At 36.9% G+C, this 19611-nt stretch overlaps 1 protein-coding gene across 2 annotated transcripts; it reads right to left on the reverse strand.

The window, feature by feature from the left end:
• Positions 1-12269: 12269 nt before the first annotated feature.
• On the reverse strand, positions 12270-19329 carry LOC148851229 (subtilisin-like protease SBT3.9). Of its 2 annotated transcripts, XM_088943196.1 has the most exons (12): positions 19190-19329; positions 18556-18934; positions 18366-18457; positions 18048-18145; positions 17810-17965; positions 17598-17709; positions 15989-16532; positions 14872-14969; positions 14557-14796; positions 13654-13768; positions 13359-13578; positions 12270-13236 (listed from the first exon to the last, which is right to left on the reverse strand). In XM_088943196.1, the coding sequence occupies exons 2-12, from the start codon at positions 18634-18636 to the stop codon at positions 12668-12670; spliced, it is 2325 nt and encodes a 774-aa protein (XP_088799322.1). In that variant the 5' UTR covers positions 18637-18934; positions 19190-19329; the 3' UTR covers positions 12270-12667. The 2 variants fall into 2 exon arrangements, with proteins under 2 accessions (XP_088799322.1, XP_088799323.1); XM_088943197.1 differs by lacking the exon at positions 19190-19329 and having other exon boundaries at positions 18308-18457; positions 18556-19036.
• Between the last annotated feature and the right edge of the window lie 282 nt (positions 19330-19611).

A 19611-nucleotide genomic window follows, 5' to 3' on the forward strand; every position in this document is an offset into this window, starting at 1 on the left:
CTATACTCTTTTTAATTTTGAAAAAGAAAAGATCTATGGAACTGGGTGATAATTATTTAGCTGTATGGCATCCTGATTCTTAACTTACAATTCTTTGTACGTATTAAGACAATCGATAGCTGTTTGCTGAAGTTACTACAATCCACAATCCCTTCGTTAGGTTGTTGATGGAGAATCAGAGTATATGTACTATCCTTTTGCTCAATTTAGATTATCTTATTGAATGAACGGAGACTGATGGGGGAGAGAGAGAATATGTAAATCCTTGCGAGAAAACAGAGAGATCCTGGTGGTCGTTAGATATTGGCTGAAGTTGCTGAATTTAATGACTTATATATTCTTTCATTTTCAATGGACAAAATTAATAATTATATATATAATAATATGTCAGGGTTATAATAATCAACCTACCATACCATTCAGTCATTTAAGGAATTCCTAACTTTTAATAACTTAGTTCACTGTTCACCGAAAGACAAACCAAAAAGTCATTAAGTTCAACCACTGAGTCCATTATCCAACCGTCCCTTGGTCTTTTTTTTTTTCCTTAATAGAGATTTCACTCAGAAAAACAACATTGTCCATGTCCCGCAAACGCCCACTGAGGATAGTAATTAGTATGGAGTACTATTAGGATACATGTGAACTGGTCTTCACTTTGGGCAGATCAATTCTAGCCTCTAGGACTGAAGAAACATAGGACCAGTTTGGATGATTTGACATCTTAATTACAAAAATCATTCTAAACACCATATGTTTTTCATGTATTTTTCCATAGGTGGCGACTCCTGCTGCTTGGGTATTTGATGCTAGACCAGTAGCTAGGCAAGTCCTTCAAATTCGAGAGCTGCATTGGATCAACAAGAGAATATAATCATAGTGAGAACTTTTAAATGTGTGCATTCTAGTTAGAAATTCCTTAAAAAGGATGCAAATGGCTACAACAAGCTAGACCAACCCTGCTAATTAGTTTCATTAATGATCCAGTCATGAGATAATATATAAATGTAGTTTGAACTTCAAGAGAATGTGATGTATAAAGTGTAAATCAACCTCATCAAGATAGAATGGGCTCATATTGCACTATGTAAAAGGCTTCCCGACATTAGAGTAAGGCAGCTAGAGGCCTTTCACAAGGAAGTCAAGTTCAGGTTGGCCGGTCTTGGGAAGGCAACACCCAGCATACACGGGTTTGCTTGCAATAAAAACCACGCCACTGCAAATTATTACCATGCTAAACCCATATTACATATATCAAACTAAGGATAAAACCAGTCACAATCATCTCCATGGGAAGTGCAAGTACAAAAACAACAGTGCCAAAAAAGCTATAGGGACGTAGGAAGCCATGTCGTGTGTCAATGAGAGAGGAGTGGTTGAGAGCCCAAATCCCAACTACAAGCCAACGATTAACTAGGACAGGGAATGGTTTGTTGATGAGAAGATTCATGACCCCATCAACACCTTTTTATAGTCATGCATGCAGTTGCAGATTGATGTGCATAAAAGAAAAACCATTGATTATTAACCGCTAGACAATATGGATGGAAAACGAGATAGATAGCCACATGTCATTCATCTTCTTGCTACACCTTGAAAATTAAAACAAGGCCGGAATAGCCACCGCACTCATCATTGGCACTTGAATATTTAGCTTCTTAGGTTTTGTTTACAAGAAACACCAAGATAACATCGCGAGGAGACAACTTCTCTGAGTTTGAGATAGTTACAATGTTCTTTTTAGAGATGATCTTGATGAAGTTGAAAAGACAACAATTCATTCTATATATTCTTTTAGTGTACGTACTTGGTGATGGACGATTTGCTTCTGAAAAATTGGGATTTGAATTTCTTTAACTGAGAGTGTCAGTACTTGCTTTGGTTTAGCTCTTTGAACTTTCTTTTGCATGTAACATAATGCTATTTCTAAAGACTAGTGTTACAGCTTTTTCATTGATCGCTCTGTGTTCGTCCAAACTCTGAATCTCGCTCTCCATCTCTCTTGCCTTTTATTCATATCTCGTCTTTATGTTTCAATATTAGTAAGTATTAGTTTTATACCATACATGTGGATGAGTGATGTCGGTTTGTAACTCCAAAGGATCCAATGAAGAAGCTTAAAAAATGCCATGACGATTAGTTAGGGGTAATTTTGTAAGTTTATACATTTTCTGTTGGAATAATGGCGGAAGGGAGGTTTTTGTTGACTTTTTTAAAAGTTTAGGGGAGTTGTTTGTTAAATTGAAACTAAAAGGGAGGTTTTCGTATTTTACCTTATAATAAATTCATGTAGATATAACATATTGAATTTATTTTATATATATAAGGTATAGAATATATTTTTTATAATTTTAAATATAACTATATAGAATTTATATATTAAAATCAATAAATATTATAATATAATCGGATTTAGATTTTAATTGGACTGGAAGGGGTCAAATCCGAATCCAATCCGATTACATAAATACATCATCCGAATCTGATATAATCGGATCGAATGTTGGATTGGGCCTCGCATTTTTTAGTATCGTTGGCAGCCTAACTCAGAGTTCACTCCTTACAAAAGGAATTTTTCAATCCATTGAAACAGAAAGAGAGCAATTTCATGCACCCATCAATGTTTAAAAGTTGACCCGGAGTCTAACCAGCTTTGGCCTCTAGATCACAGGTCACCAATCTAATCATCCGGATCGAATGGATCAGACTGTTCCACATATTTAATTAATATATAGTGTATAATATGTGTATGTGTATATATGTATATATGTGTGTAGAAATACATATATTATTAATAAATAGTATATAATTATGTTTTTCATATAATATGTGTACTATTTTATATTTAATTCAGTTTTTTATTTTTTATTTATAAAAAATATTAAAAAATTCTATTTGAAGTGAATTTTTTTAGTGAAAATAGCGATGGTGCCTTGGGACCCATTGATCTAAAAATTTTTACCCAAAAAAAAAATTCACCCCAATCGCACATCATAGTGCAAAGTTATAGCCTCCAAAAGTTTGCACATACATAAAGTGTGCAACCAGCAACTCCAGTGACCAGGTCAAACAAGCCAACAGTTGAACCACTTGATCAAATAGTTTTTTTATCAAGTCAATGTTTTTTTCACTGAATGGCAAATTTCAACAAAACTGAACCTAAAATCAAGACCAGATAACGATTTGAATGGTTCAACTGGTCGAATTGACGGTGGGTTGAAAACACCGATATCTATTGAAACACATTGTGTGCAGCGTCATAACTCCCCCTTAGGTTGTATTTAGTTGCAATGTAAACAAATTTGCACTGATTCAAAACTATGATAGTGCAAATGATCTGAGTGTAAATTCTGACTTATTTTTGTTTCAATTTTAACTTGTTTTGTTTGGTGCAGTACAAAAGAAATTAAATTAAGATATGAAACATGATAAAATAAAATCCAAAACAAAATTAAACGAGACTTTGCAATTTTTTTTCACTTGCATTCCCATACAAAAGTATTAGCGCATATAAAATTGCACAGCAACCAAACACAGACTTAACAAAACATAGAGCTGAAGGGCAGCTAATTAACCAAATGACAGACGTTCACATATAATAACGAAAACTACATAAAATGACCAAGTGGCCAACCCTCTAGGTTCCTTGAAAAAGTGCACCAGAGATTTTTCTCACCGACCAAACATGTTCAATTTAGAAACTGATTTTCAGTTGACTCTGTTTGCAGTGCAAATCTGAATAAGACATAAATTTTGCTTCCAATTCAGTTATGCATTCTTTTGTCAATAACAATTACTTGTCTGATGAAAAATTTTCCTTTTTTGTTTCATCCGACCACATTGAGTGCACAAATTTGCCTCACCCTCGACCTACCTTACTCATCCGATCCTTCATATAGGATGGGACCACATAATTTTTCCTCTTACCTTACTCCTAAAAATAATTAACCTGTCGCCCACCTTCTTTCTCTTTCCCATAAGCTGTGAGAACCACATAATTTCACTTCCACCAAGGGATGTATTGACATCGGTTTAAATGATAAACCCGATTTGACCCGACCAACTAAAAATCAAGCCTATGAGGATGTAGGTCATGGTAGGGTTTTGATTATTCAACCAAAATCAGGTTCGGGTTTGGTGTTGGCCGACCTACCCCAGCAGGATACTCACACTCTACGATATAAAAGGTATTTTTGTAATTTAGTCTAATTTTTAAATTGTAAGGCTGTATTTGGTTGCAGTGCAATTTTATTTGTACTAGCTCAAATGTATGGGAGTGTAAATGTAAAAAATGCAAATTTTTATTTTATTTTGTTTTGGATTTTACTTTATTTTGCTTCATGTCTTAATTTATTTTATTTGTAATACAACAAAACAAAATAAGCTAAAATTTGAAACAAAAATATGTCAGAATTTACACTCAAATCATTTGCACTGTCATAGTTTTGCATCAGTACAAATTTATTTGCATTACAACCAAACACAGCCTAAGGTGCAAATGGATTGGATATTTGGATCTAATTCTACAGGCCTATGGGTGTATTCTTGTAATTTGTTTTATTCCTTTTTCCCCGTTAATAATTTGTTAAATTTTACAGACCTATGAATAATTAAATCGGACCGAATCAGATTCAGATATACGACATCCTTAGCAGATTCAAATTCGAATTAATCTTTGTAAAATCCATCAGATCATTAAATTGGATCACATATAGCATTTACATTATCCGATCATATTTGAATATACATTTATTTGAATTCAATCCAATCTGTTCGCATCCCTATTTCTAATTTATTTTCATGTTTGTGTTGATTTTTTTTTTTTTTACTATAGAAAAAGTGATACATTGGAACCCATAAACCAAATTTCAACTTAAATTAATGACTCAAGTTTTCAAAATATGTTATAAAAAAAAAATTAATCTAAATATTGTGGGTCAGGGTCAAAGTTGTGCTAGGAAATTACATGTCATTGAGTCAGTTTTGGCAAACCCATGCCAAAATTGACCCGTTGGCATCCTGCTTTCACACACACCCATACACACAAAAAAAAAAAAATCATTTTACTTCTTCATTTCTCACGAACAAGCAAGATAAAATCAAAGTAAGCCAAATTTTACACTCAGCCCCTTTAGCACTCCCATGCATTTTGGCCAAGGTAAATGAAATTCCTGGTGTGCAAAAAAAATGGAGCCATTGGCTTTCATGGCAAGACGATTGATACCTAGCATGAATTAGTGGTGCAGTATGGGTGGGCCCAACCCGAAATCGGACTGACCCAGACCACGATTTTACACAGGTTGTGTTTAAATTTTCGATCCTCGGACTGGGCCTAGGCCCAAAAGTTTGGGTTTGAGAAGGTCGTAATCTCTCTCCAATTGCTTGGTCTTCCACCTGGCTCGCCTGTTCTAAAACCAAATGGCGACTTGTCGTGGTTATAGGCCTAACTCTTGCGCTAGTTTCACCATTCACTCTGTTCGAGCTTGCTTTCAACTCCAAAATTTTCTCCGAAGCCTTCACCTACCTGATTCCTATAAATAGTCTTTTGGTCAAATTTAACAAGGACAATGCTAACTCTCTCAATGTTTGATCTCTGTTTCTCTCCTTGCTTCTTCAGTTTAGGGGAGAGGAATTCGGTAACATGTATACACGAGGGATTTCCAGTACATGTGGAGCCAGTAATGAGTAGGAATAGCAACGCGGTGGGTTTCAGGGATCATATTCCCCATTCCCGACCTTGATTCTAAAATTAATCACAATCTCCATTCCGTCAGGATAAAATGTGTCCTCCATTCCCGATCCCCAATGAGGATGGGTTCTCTGTGTTGACCCAAATCCTTCAAATATTTTTAGATAATAGTAGTTTTAAAAAATAAATTTATTTAAAATAAATTAAAAACTTAAATTATAAATAATATTTTAAATATGCTTTGATATATATAAATAATATAATAATGTATATTTAGTATAAATAACGCTATATATATAATCAGAGTCAAGGTGCGGCATAGACCTCAATCCCCATCCCTGGGGATTCATATTAATCCCCATCCCCGCCCCGCCAAAATAATCCCCATCCCCAACTAGGGGTGTAAACATATCGAATTTGAATCAAATCAAACAATATCCGAATTTGATTTGATATTGACGGATTTTGAAAATTACTATCCGGATTTGAATCTAATCAAATATTCGAATATTTGATTTGATTCGAATTAGATTAATTAATTATTTTAGGTAATTAATAAATATATAAAATAAATATTTTATTTATATAAAGTATATAAATATATAAATTATTCATATAATTTAATTATTATATATATAAATTATATTAGACATTTAAATATTTTATATATTATATATAAGAATTAAATAATCAGTTAAATTCAAATATTTATCGAATCGAACCGGGTCGTATCCAAATTCGAATCCAATTAACTATTCAGTATGAATAAGATATTCAAATACAACCGATTAGATATTCAAATTATTTGAATCTGATTCGATTATATAAAATCTCAATTTTAAAATCGGATTTTCAAATACCGTTAGCACCCCTGTTCAATGGGTCGAGAAAGTCGGATATCGATCAGAGATGGGAAAATTAGCATCTCTATTAATGAGTCCCTTCGTATGCTCATCTTTCTTCACCGCGGGCCTTGCAACAGTATTAGCAGGCAAGGGAGAACCAAAGAGAGTAATGAGAGAGGGGAAGGTAAAGAGAGAGAAATTAGAGAGACATTTAAATCTGCCGCTGCAAGTTGTAGTGCCGGTGACTAACTAGAGAGAAATGAGAGAACAAAGGTACAAAGCTCCCTAATTTCTCGAGGTGCAGAACAGAGAGAAATGAGAGAACAGAGAGGCGTTTAACTCTCGATGCAGAGGCGCAGAACAGTCGGTTCTGCTATCGGCATTTAACTCTTTCAACAGAACGGCGTTCTATTCAACCATCACTGTTCACCGACAACATCAACCGACCCCATGGTTGACCACTTTCCGGCGATGGCCTATCTCTCTCTCTTTTCATACCGTAACCCCATCGACAACACCTGACAGATTTTGGATGGGGGAGACCTAAGGTGGAGTTGGTAAACAGTGATGAAAATGAACATTTTAAAGGTAAAACGGACATTTTAGATTATTCATCTATATTTAACGACACCGGTAGAGATAGCATCCATCAATTTTCAAATAATAAAGATACACTTAATAAATTAATAAAATGATGAGGATTTACCCTTACGTAATTCACGCATTACATGGCAAGAGAATTCAAACGCAAAGTCTCTCATCTCGTGATGATAAACATAAAAATAAGTTAAGATACGGGGGAGTGGGCCGCACGATGTTGGACACGTGATTGACGGCAAAGAATCTGGCACAAAGGACGACCCGTCACCTCTCTGTCGCATGTTTCATTAACCGAGAACCAAAGTCCGAGTTCCGAGTTCCAACTTAGCGAAACCCCCGGATGGGCTCGACTCTGCTGTTTGTCCTCTCCTCTTCTCTCCTCTGAATTGGAAAAGCGCTTTTTTTTCCATTTTTGTCGTCTTTTCTTTTTTTTCCTCGTTTGAGTTGGAAAAAATTCGACTTCGGTCAGAGCAAAGCCCGTTCAACCAGCCTTTGCAGAATATCTGGCTGTTTATTTTGCATTATTTCATAAGAGAGATATTAAAGCGGTTGGTACGATGTGGGCACGGGCTTGCCATGATGGAAGCCGTTCTCTGTTGGAAATGGAAATATGCCTTAAAATGACTGAAATGGCCTTCCGCTTCCGGACATGGATATGGTTACAGAATATTGGAATAAGCCCAGGCCCCGGGGTGTACGTACGGGTGTTATCAGAATATCACTTACTTATTTGAAGGTCAAATCTACAATAATACATCTTCTAGACGTCTTATAAATCAATCCAAGGAATGAAAAGTCTCAATCCAACGGCTGGAGCAAGGAGAGGACAAAGGGAGAGAGCCATCCATCAATTAGCCTTTGAAAATTGACTTTACGCTTATTAGTCATAATTTTCTTTTCTTTTCTTTTGGGTCTACTATTTTACTCGGAAATAAAAAGGAACCAAGTCAGACCGGGACTATGGGGCCCATTAGCCCATAGAAAAACAAGGACAGTCAGGTCAATCCCGCTCAACACCTACATTTCCGGTTGTCCCCCAAAATAGATATGATCCAACACCGACTTACGCCACCTTGGAATAGTCTTAGTCATCTTATGGGTCGTTTTCTGCCACATAATTTTCTCATACCAAATTTCTTATTCTAAAAATAAAATATCTAAAATACCCTTACAAAGCCCGGTTATATATAATACGGAAACGCTTTGATCATTCACCATCCCCTCTCCATAAATTTTGGTTATTATTTTTATGTTGCCAGTTAATTGGCTGTTAAAATTTTCAGTTTGAGTGTTTTATCATGGTTTTGGAAATCAGACAGATTAGACGGTCAGACCAGTTGACCTAGGAACAAGTCAGGCTGTACCTTAAAACCATTCCTGGGCCAAACACCATTGATTTGATCAATAACCCGTCAATTCAGGTGATGGAACTATCAAACTATTAACCCGAACAACATTTTGTGACCATTTTTTATTTTAATTATTTTTTTAAATCAAAACATGTCGTTTGTTCGAACCCAAGAACCAGTAGCCAAAACAGTTGTATATCCAGACCGGTTTTTAAAATTGATGAAGGGTTTCCGGTATCATGTCTTTTAGGCAGCATGTATTTTTGTCATATAATAATATTATGATATACACAACTCTACAAGTGAGTGGTCGTCTCCATGACTTCTACTAGTCTACTACTTAATTATTATTATTATTTATATATATAACAAATGCTTTGTAATAGCAGATGCAAAGCCAAACACGCAAGGATTAGCCTTATTGTTAAGAGCTACGAAGTATACAAGTAGTAAGGCTGACCGGGCCAGACTTATATTGAGTAGGACGTCTAACGACCGACGGCTGGGCTGGTTTGTCTTGGCACTGAAAATTATTGTGTAATGTGAATGCATTCTGGGCCATCCATCCATCGCTCGGATCTGCTTCTGCTACCCACAAGCCTATGGTTGGCAAATTACACGATACAAGATCATCTATGTCGGTGTCACTGCACTATATTATAAATGAATTGTCTCTACTTGAAAAACTGGACCAGGTCGCCTCCTAGTTGGTCCGGTGGATAACCAATTTATTCGGTCTGGACCAATGAGTTAGTGGGCCTAATTAGAATGCTTTTGCCCATCCATTGTCTCCTCGTTGCAATCATAGGGACACAATTCAATTCTCCTCAGCTCTGTTTGTTTGAACTTTGCACTGCAAATCTAAACTAAATAAAATTTTATATCCCATTCAATTTTGCATCTGTTTGTTTCTAATTTTGCACACTATTTGATATATTAACAGAACAAACTTAGCTTTTCAAAAACTGATGCAAATTTTGCATCTTCCCATGTATCTTTCTACCTCTCTTTTGATGTTGATTATTAATAAATACTTAAGGCAGTCAGCCCTCCACGTAGAGTAAAGCTTGCGATTTGAAAAAGTCATAATATTATGTTATTTGTCTTAAGCTTAACTAACTGCTGGCTCTGTACTTCATTTGGGAGGTCACAGCACATGTCTTCTCCTTGAGAGGTGACTGCAGACAATAAAAGAGGAGGGAGGAAAATGCCTAGCAACTTCAGTGTAATAAGTTTTTGAAGCCTTGACAGGTTGATATGAAAGACCCATTTTGGATTTTGGGGTGCTTAATTAATTAATGTCCCTTACAAGCTACTGAAACCTGGAACTGGATATTATAGAAAAAGTCAAGGAAACAGAAATTGATCCAATGGTTTTCGTGTTCCTGACACACGTATCACTGTATGCCTGTCTTTATATGATGTCTGGATTCAACTTGAATCCATGGCTCATCTGATAAAAAAACATGTAAAATAGTCCTCTCTCTATATATGACTCTTTCTCAATCTTCCATGAACTTGACAAAAGTTAGTAGGGGTTTTGAAATTGTAATAGTAGTTTTCTTCGATTTTTGTGTGATTGCAAAGGTTTTTAAAATCGGAATGGATAGGAAACCGTTTGATACTGATTCTTTGGTTCTGATCGTCCGGTTTGAATGGATTATTCATTTTATCTTAAAAAAATTAAAAAATAATAATAAATAGTTTGACCACCCAGGTCAGTGGGTCACTGATCAAATCAATGGTTTTTGGCCAAGAAGCAGTTTTAGAGTGAAAAGGAATTGATTACCTGACCAATTCCCGAGTTTTTTGATCTGGTACGATTTTAAAAATCATGATAGTTTCCCTAGGTTTTTCCTTAGTTGCTCTATGAATGTTGAGTTAGTATCATGCATGTATCTATCAGTGGTTTGCGATGCATGAAAATTCATAACTTAACTAACCGAGGACTGGTTTGTTGGTGCGTTAGCTGGTTTTTTATGGTGCTATTAAACTCTTTTCCTCTTCATCACCAAGTTGATGCATGTAGTGTAACACTAGTATATGCAAAAGAAGAAAAAAGGAATTAGTAAAATCACTTAAGCATGGTGTCATTGCGGTGCAATTTCATTTGCACCGCTACAAAAATAAGAGAATGTATATTCTGATTTATGTTTATTTTATTTTTGTCTGTTTGCAGCACGGATGAAGTAAGGCAAAACCTAGAGCAAAATAAATTGAAAGCCAAAACAGAGGTGGACCAGAATTTGCATTTTTTTCATTGCCACTTTCGTGCATCTGCACTGGTGCAAATGAAGTTGCACTGCAAACAAACATGACGACCTTAGATTTCAAGCAGTTTTTGCAAATAAGCTCACTCCTAGTTTTGCAAAATAATCTTCCATAAATTGTACCATTTAGGGGCTGTTTGCCGGTAAGCGTGATTTTGTTTTCTAAATCTGACTATTGTCTTTATTTTGAAGTTCTGTAATACAATAAATTGTTTCAAAGGATCATGGAGGATCATAAAGTTAAGCTTAATGAGATTCCTTGTCATTGGGATGGTCAAATAAAAAGCAGGTTTTGTTTTAGAATTTACTTTGTTATTAAAAGGATAAAAAGCAGGTCTTAACTCCTTTCATACATACAGTGGAGGGCAAATCACCGGCCATAAGGTAGACAGAATGTCGCCACTCGCCACTATCTTTTCCTTTGTAATCCAAACAATGTTGTTTAAAGAGAACAATTTTGTTCCGAATAAGAAGATTCGGGATAATAAAGGCCGGACACAGGAGTAAGAGAATAAATCAGGTTTGTTTCTAATTAAATAACCCACTGCTATAGAAGAATGGGGCCATGCGCCCATGAAAATGTGACCTCTTCAAAGCCTTTTGTGTTGGGTTTTTATATTAATTTGATTCAGAAAATTAATTTAGATTTCACTTTTTATTAGAGGATATAAGCCAACTTTCTAATTTTGAATTAAGAAACAACATAAAGAATAAAGAACTAAGAAGCATACAAACACGATTTTAAAGTTTTGCTTTTTTTTTTTGTTTTTGAACTTAAAGGCACATTCATTCAACTTCCGACAAAGATTACATCCGAGAATGGAGTATAGACTTTAAAAATGAAGAGGTGAAACCCAGGTTCTGGACACATGATACTGATTAGCATGAAGTATCAATTTTGTGAGCTAATCTGTTACAACCTGGAGATGTAAAAAGTACTATAGCTTGAGGAAAAACATGACAGCAGAGGCCTGCACTCAAGGAGGGTATATGTGGGAATTGAGCACTTTACGTATGATTTTACTTTGAATAAACCAAAATTTTATTTAGCCCCTTTTTGAGTAAGAGAGTTTATAGATAAGAGGTATATTTTCAAAATGGGGAGAAAAAAGTTTAAGGGTGGAAAGAAAAAAGTAGGAGGTTTAAGAATTGGAAGCAAGTGATTGGTGTAGGAAAAAGATAAAAGGCTCAGTTTGGGAAAGTGCAAATACAAATACGCACAATAAAAAATGTTGCTGCCAAGGATGGGTCAGTTTAAGGTAGAAATGTAAACACTCGGAACCAGTCAAGACCCCGAAACACTCCCTGTAAGGACATATCAGGAAGCCCCCGATACGTATCGATATTTTGAACCTTGGTTGTATGGTTCACATTTGCACTCCCATACATTTGTATTTTGTACTAGTGCAAATGAAACTACACTGGAATCAAACAAGCCAAATCGTGGGCAGATCAGGATGACCTCCACATACTCGACTGGATTAGGAATCAATGAATCATCACGGGAAAAGGCCACTATGAAAATCCCTCATAGTTTGAATTCAGAAGTTGTTTACAATTCTACACCTTCATTCCAAGTTGCAAAACACTGCATTCAAACTGCATTATTTGCTTAGTGACTAAATAGTAAATACCCACTTCTTTGGATCTCCAACATCGCCTGCATTTCTTAAACAATTGTGCATCGTCCAAATGAGTTTCATGCATCCTAAGACCATTTACACCAAAAAGCAATTGATGACTTGATGCTTCAACAACTGGAGCACACAATCCTCTGATATACCTTGAGGTTGAGGTCTTTCTTTGTTACTGGCGTTACTTTTGTTTATGTGCCCATAGACTGCAGAAGACATGCATAATTGCGCAGAATTGAAGGTAATCAAGGAAAAACTGATACAGCCTTTAGTAGCTGCTTTATGTATCTGCATAAAAATCATCTATAACAGTTCGAACTATCAAGGGTATTCTTACTACATGTATACCATCTTCCCATGAAAGACTTCCAAAGGAGTATCTTCCTTGCACACTTAGTTGGGATTGGAAAGTCACCTTGAATCTTAGCTGTTTGGCCGTAGAATTGAAGGATAAAACTGATGGATTAACATGCACAATCACACCTGGGGGAGCCTTAACATGTACAGAATACACAGAATTGACTGGACCTACATTTGTTACCGTTCTTGATACTGCCAAGCTCTTCTTCAGTTCTGGAATGGAGATGGAAGGTAGATTCAGGTCTGCTAGTGACTTGGATGTTTCACTGCATACAGTGGGATGCCTTGTCATTAGGCTGACAGAAGAGTCATTGTAGCCCATTAAACAAAGGAAGCGTACATGGTCTGTGATTCCCATGTCATATATGAGACCAGGATCTGCAGCTTTATTAGGGTCTACGTGACCACCTCCATAGTCAAATGGGTCAGCCTGCTTGTGTGGGGATCCCTCGGCTACTGCACTTTGACCATATTTATCTTTTGTAGAAGCTAGTGAAAAAGAGATGGACAGAAAGGAGAATAAGAGAAGTCCCACCAAATACGAAATTCCGCTTCAGGTACAAATCCTTCAAAAACTAAAATTGAAATTGCTAGCAAATTTATGCTTTTACCTGTGGTTACCAATGCAGATTTTATTGCAGCAGGGCTCCAGTTGGGATGCATTGATTTGAGAAGAGCGACAATACCAGATACATGAGGACAAGACATGGAGGTTCCTGATTCAATTTTGAATTTAAGTGAAGGCTGTTTGTGTCGATGTACACCAGGTGACAGAGAGGAAGCAGGTGACCATGAGGCTAAGATATTAACTCCAGGTGCAGCAATATCAGGCTGTAGGACACATCCAGATGCTAAGTGAAAGAGTAAAGAACAAGAAGATAATTCTAAAAGCAAAGAGCAGCACACCTTCAACACTGAGGGAGAAATGGAACTTGGTCCTCGAGATGAAAAGAATGCTACTTCTGGGGAAATTTGTCTCCCAAGAGACGTCGCTGTGAGGCTAAACCTGACTACTGGATTTCTGTGACATAAACAAGTCACCAATACATTAAATTGGTATTCCACTAAGATAGAAAGCTTAATGTTAGCCCTTAAATACTTCAATGTTAAAAGAATACCTTCTTTCTGATGTGCCACTAACAAACATAAAACACATACAGGTGTTACATCAGAGGTGACCATTTATATTTGAGGGGCAAAAAGGAAACTATCAAGCATTGTAAACTGATAGGATTTTGAGATGGAAGTTCTCTCTGTGATCAGGGAGGCATAAGGCATTGGGGTTAAGCAAAAATACAAGACATGGAAATTGGGTTGCAAACAAACTGTTGGAAAATAATCTCCAATATTTTGTACATAATCAGATGGAGGCATGAGTGAAGTATGGTCATTTGGTGTCCCACTCACTACCTCAATGAATTTAGAAATATTTTGGCAGGGCTCAGTGTGCATATTTGATGGATTCCTGGAAATTTGGTTATATGGCTGATCAAAAGGCCACTACTCAGTGTTCATTCTAACTATCGTGGCTCTTGGGAAGGGTGGACTGGATTGGCATTTTTTCCACAAAGTGGCCACTCTCAGACTCAAACTCGTGTTTATATGACTGAAAATCTTGCTAAATATGGAATTGGCATGGCTCCATTTAGTGACACTTCTCTATCTTCATAGTCTTTTGTAGTGGCTGAGATGTATGTTTATAGATCTTGTATATCTTGATACATCTAAAATACATATTATCTTTTTGATTTAATACAGTCAATAAAGTTATCTATAACTTAAAAAAGTACTGGTCCTAACAGGAATCACCTGGTGCTTTCTATGTAAGTCAGCACGGATGTTCCTATAGTATAATCAACCTGGACACATGGAATTCCTGATGTAGAAGCAATATCCTTTGTTGGAAACTGAGCAAAGATGACACCAACACCCCTAACTCTTGCTACAGTTTTTGTTGCAATAGAAGCTGAACCCTTTAACCGAGATTGGAAACATAGAACCACCTTTCCTCTTGCTAAAGTGGCATTCAGAGATCCTGCATCACAACTCCTGTAGATGGGGTGATTCAGGGCAGATAACATAAGACTCAGCTAACAGAAAAGGCAGCTGCAAAACATGTTCTACCTTGCTTTGTCTTCATCAGAATCATTGGAAGCAATGCTTTCTCCATACACTATTGGATAGAACTTGTTCACATGCTTTTCTGTAAGCAAAGCTTGACCCTGTATGAGGAAAAATATTTCTGAGGTCCCAATAGCACATTATGAAAGTCTTAATTACTATATATGAACAAATAAACCTAAAATATGTATATAACTAGACCTGTTCATGGGCCAGGGGGCCCAACGGGCTTGAACATGTTTATAGGCCCGTGGGTTAAACTCGGGTTTTGTCAAAATAGCCCAACCCGAGCCCGGCCCGGCCCGACCTAAAATTAGACTTAAAATGGGTTATGTGATTATGTCCATTTGAATAAATCTTTTGATTTAAGAATGTAAAACTGTGTTTTAAAATGTAAAAGAAAGGGAAAAAAAAAAAAAAAAAACATCTTGTAGGCCCATTGTTCATTTAAATAGGAAAAAAAAATCTGAATTTTTAATTCTAATTTGAATAGGGAAAATTGTAATTTTTTTATTAGGTCAGGCCGGGCTCGGGCTCGGGCCTAGCGTATTTCCATTAATGATGAGTAAAAGCCCGGCCTGAGCCCGGCCCGGCCCATGAACAAGTCTATATATAACTTACCAAACATATATGTAGAAATTTGAAAACATTATGTGTTCAAATTTCAAATAACTCCCCTCAACTACTTAACCAAGCCATTTACATGTTTATAGAATTCCACAATCCTAAATCATTGTTATACACATGATAATATGATTCAATACCAAGTGGTTGAAAGGCTGCAGGCAAGCATTGCAATAATGCTGTTTGGTTTGACAGAAAACAAGAAAGAAACAGAAAATTGAGGGAAAGTTGTCTCAGTGTGGGAAGAGAGCAAATACAAATAACAGTGTAAAACCTTAGATATGGTATTATAAACGTTGTATTTGTATTGTGCATATTTGTATCTGCACTACCCAAACTAAGCCTAGTAATTTCACAAAATTTGTTAAGAAATTTCCCTCAACTTTCTTTTACTTTCTTATTTTCTATCAAACCAAACATAACTAAGTTAAAATGAATAGTCATGCATACAATTCTAGTGCTGGCATGAAGCATTAGAAAGGGAATAGGAAAATACCACAAGACTTAGGTTGTTCCCTAGGATAATTGTTGTAGGGAAAGATCGATCTATTGTGCTCGCTGCAACAGTTATAATCCACGGAGCAGTATTTATTACTGTCTGCGAGGAAGGACCAGAGTTTCCCCCAGAGCAAACTACAGGGATCCCTTTAGCCACCACATGGAAGGAACCAATGGCCAAAGCATCCTCAATGTATGGAGAAAGTGGTGGTGGTGAGCCAAGAGATACTGAAAGCACATCCACCCCATCAGAAATGGCATCATCAAAAGCAGCAAGAAGGTCAGCAGAACTGCAGCCACCGGTAGACCAGCATACTTTGTATATAGATAACCTAGCAGCTGGAGCACCTCCTCTTGCCAGGCCTTGAGCTAGACCCATAAAGCTAGCATTTCCCACCGGAGCCCCAGCTGCAGTAGATGAGGTGTGAGTACCATGCCCCACTGCATCCCGAGGAGACAAAAATTCAACATCACCACTTGTATTTAGCTTTCCAAATTCAGCTTCATATCCTTTGATGTACCAACGTGCACCAATAACTTTCCTGCATAAAAGAAACCACATACCAAATGACTGAAGACTCCAAATAGCAAACTCAATTTGAAAAACAAAAATGATTCCTTGAATTAGTAATTGTTGTTTCTTGAGAATTAATAGAATGCTTTAAAAAATTATTAGCAGTTAAATCCCAGTCTGACCACATTTTTCACAATTGTAGCAAAACTTGGAAAATATCTCAATCGGTAATTGCAAGTTAATACAAACACCTAAATGAATAGATGAATTTCAACAGGGTCCTACAACCTTTAAGAATACCTAGAGAATTGCATCCAAGACAGTGTGGTAATCTGCCCATGAGACACTGTATTCTTGTCAAAAAAACTTGGCTGAACTCTAAAGTCAATCATGGCCACCAACTTATGTCCATAAAACCTGGCTCAATCACTTACTTTGTCTGATAAGTATTCTTAATGTTTTAGAGGAAATCTAGACTTAAAGCATGCCAAATTGCCAATCAGATATCAGTGCTTCCCCAGACTGCAAAGGGTACGGGATAATATTCCATCAACCGTCATCTTGTCACAGTAAAAGCATGCCAAAGTATGAAAGCAGTATTACAGTCTGATGAGAATTGGGGGAAGTTAAGAACTTCAACCTCTCATCATGTCAGCAGAGGATCCCAAGCATATGAAGAAATGCTTTCTAGTCATTGGCTGGATACTACCCAGATGAAGATAATATTAGTCCAATTGTCCATCTCTAAGTTCTGGTTATGAACATTTTCATATTAGACATGTCAAGCAAACCAGCAGAGAGGCCATCATACAAGAAAGGAACACAATCATAATTCAATTTTTTGGGTACTAAAATAGGATAACGAAACGTATAGAAGTGGGATCCTCGGTACATATAGGCTGCTTAAAGAATATTTAGAATTACTGCCCAACTGATATTCAAACTAGTAGTAAAAACAACAGCAGAAGTAGAAACAACAACTTAGATAAATAAATGGATAGATCAACGGTAAAGTTAACAATGTGAAGAATGTTAGCAAATGCAAACAACATTGATATCATTCGGGAAAGAAACAAGATGAAACTTTGTTAACCTGTTGCAATTGGAAGCATTGAATTCCTCTCCTTCCTGACACACCCCATTCCATCGAGACGGAACCTCTCCCATGCCATCATCTTTGAAGCTTTCAGACTCGGGCCAGATTCCTTCGCAACAAACGGCAATTCAAATATGAATATAAATAAACTCAACCCCCCACCCCCGGTTCCCATTTATCAGAAGAAAAAACAGCAGAAACAAGCATACCCGTATCGAGGACGCCAATAATTGAGTCATAACCCGATTGACTCCTTGAAAGGATCCCATCCATTATCTCAGGCTTCAATTGCAGAAAATCCCAACTTCTGGTCGTATGCACACGAAGAATACGGTTTGGAATAACACGAACAACTCCGGGGAAATCTACATTTATTTTTTGTTTCTTCCCATTTAGCAAAAGAAAATCACATTAGCAAAACATAAATAGTTCAGTTTACCAACAGACCTGCAATAAGCTTAGCTTGAGACTGAGTTAGCAGAGCAGCAAACCCTGAAAATCCATGCTTGTAACTATATAGAATAGACTCCCTCGCAGCTTGTTTGCTACAAATGAAACAAGATTCAAATGGCATGAAGAGATTTAATTAGGTTCTTTTATTGTCTAAAAATCAAAATAAATAAATCCATTAGTACCGAATTTTCTTTGGAAAGGATTCCATTTAACACTAAAGCGGCTAAAAGTTGAACGTTTTTATGGAACTCAACCTCGTAAAAACGCAGATACAATGAAAAGAAAATATTTTTCAGCGATTGAAGGTGGAACCTTCCGAGCAGAGTGGAAAGAATTTCATGGTGCGAGTCCTGGGTAAGTTGATAATCATGATGGCGTCTTTCTCCCATGTAAACAATGTGAACCTTCAGCAATGAAGACCCAAATACAAGGCATTGTTAACGAAATTGAAACAGAGCAAATAAAGGAGATTAATCCAAAAGAAAGAAAGAGAGCAGCTCACATTGCTCGCAGAGATAAGGAGGAAGATGAGGTGTTGCAGTAACAGAGGAAGAACAAGTAGAAGGCGGCATGAAGAAGCCATGTCTACCCTTTGTCTCGTGCTCACGGGGGTAATGAGAGATGAAGGAAGAAAGCTTTATATAAATCTGTAGGTGAAAGTTGAAACCAGAGAGAAGAATGAAAAAGGTAGTTGACAAGACAGAAGTTGAAGAAGCAAAGGAAACTGTGTGTGGGAGGGGTCCACATCGAAACCTGCTCCTATAGAGCAGAGAGCACTGCTAATGGTGCGCAAAAATCGATTGGGTCAGGTGTCTTTTAGTGGTATGGTTAGTGGGGTTTTTCATCGGTCCCGTCACTACCGGCCTCGTGAGGACTGAGGACTGGAGAGAGAGAAGAAGAAGAAGAAGAAAGAAAGAAAGAAGAGGAGCATTAACGCAAGAGTCAGTAAGCGACAGAGGAAAGAAAAAAGGAAGAGGGAATTCGAAAAACCAATGAAAGAAAAAGGATGAAGAATATATCGGTACCTGTTGCGGAATCTCGGAGAGAGATTTTTAATAATGCTAAGTCTCTAACAATAAATTAATAGATTTTTTTCTGGTAAACAACAGATTAATAGATTGAAACCGTTGCATTACCATAAATGGAACGACAACAGTCACGACAAGAGAGGATGAGCCATGAGAGAGCGTGAACGATGACATATGACGAGATCTTCACCTCTTTCTCCTCCCTCTCTGGTTTTCTGCTAGTTTCATGCTTTCGAATTTGATTAATGCCATCATCTTGTTAATAATGTTAGATCCCGTCCAAGGTCCAACCCCAGCCCAGACTACTGGGGTGATGGGGTCTGTGTCATATCCACGCATCTGTCTCTCTCAGCAAAAAGATTTCAATGGGTCATTGTCTCATGGATTTAACCCTGTCACCCTGTGGAATGCAGAAGTTCCCATTGAACATATTTCTACTATTTCAATCTTCTCATCGTAGTGCGATAATCATTTGTCCCAGACCAGAATGAGTGACTCACCGAGGTCCAAACTCCAGACTCCGAAGTGGG

Source organism: Nelumbo lutea, chromosome 5 (assembly GCF_056320005.1).
Source record: "Nelumbo lutea isolate HS-2025 chromosome 5, American lotus-T2T, whole genome shotgun sequence".
Classification (NCBI taxonomy): domain Eukaryota; kingdom Viridiplantae; phylum Streptophyta; class Magnoliopsida; order Proteales; family Nelumbonaceae; genus Nelumbo; species Nelumbo lutea.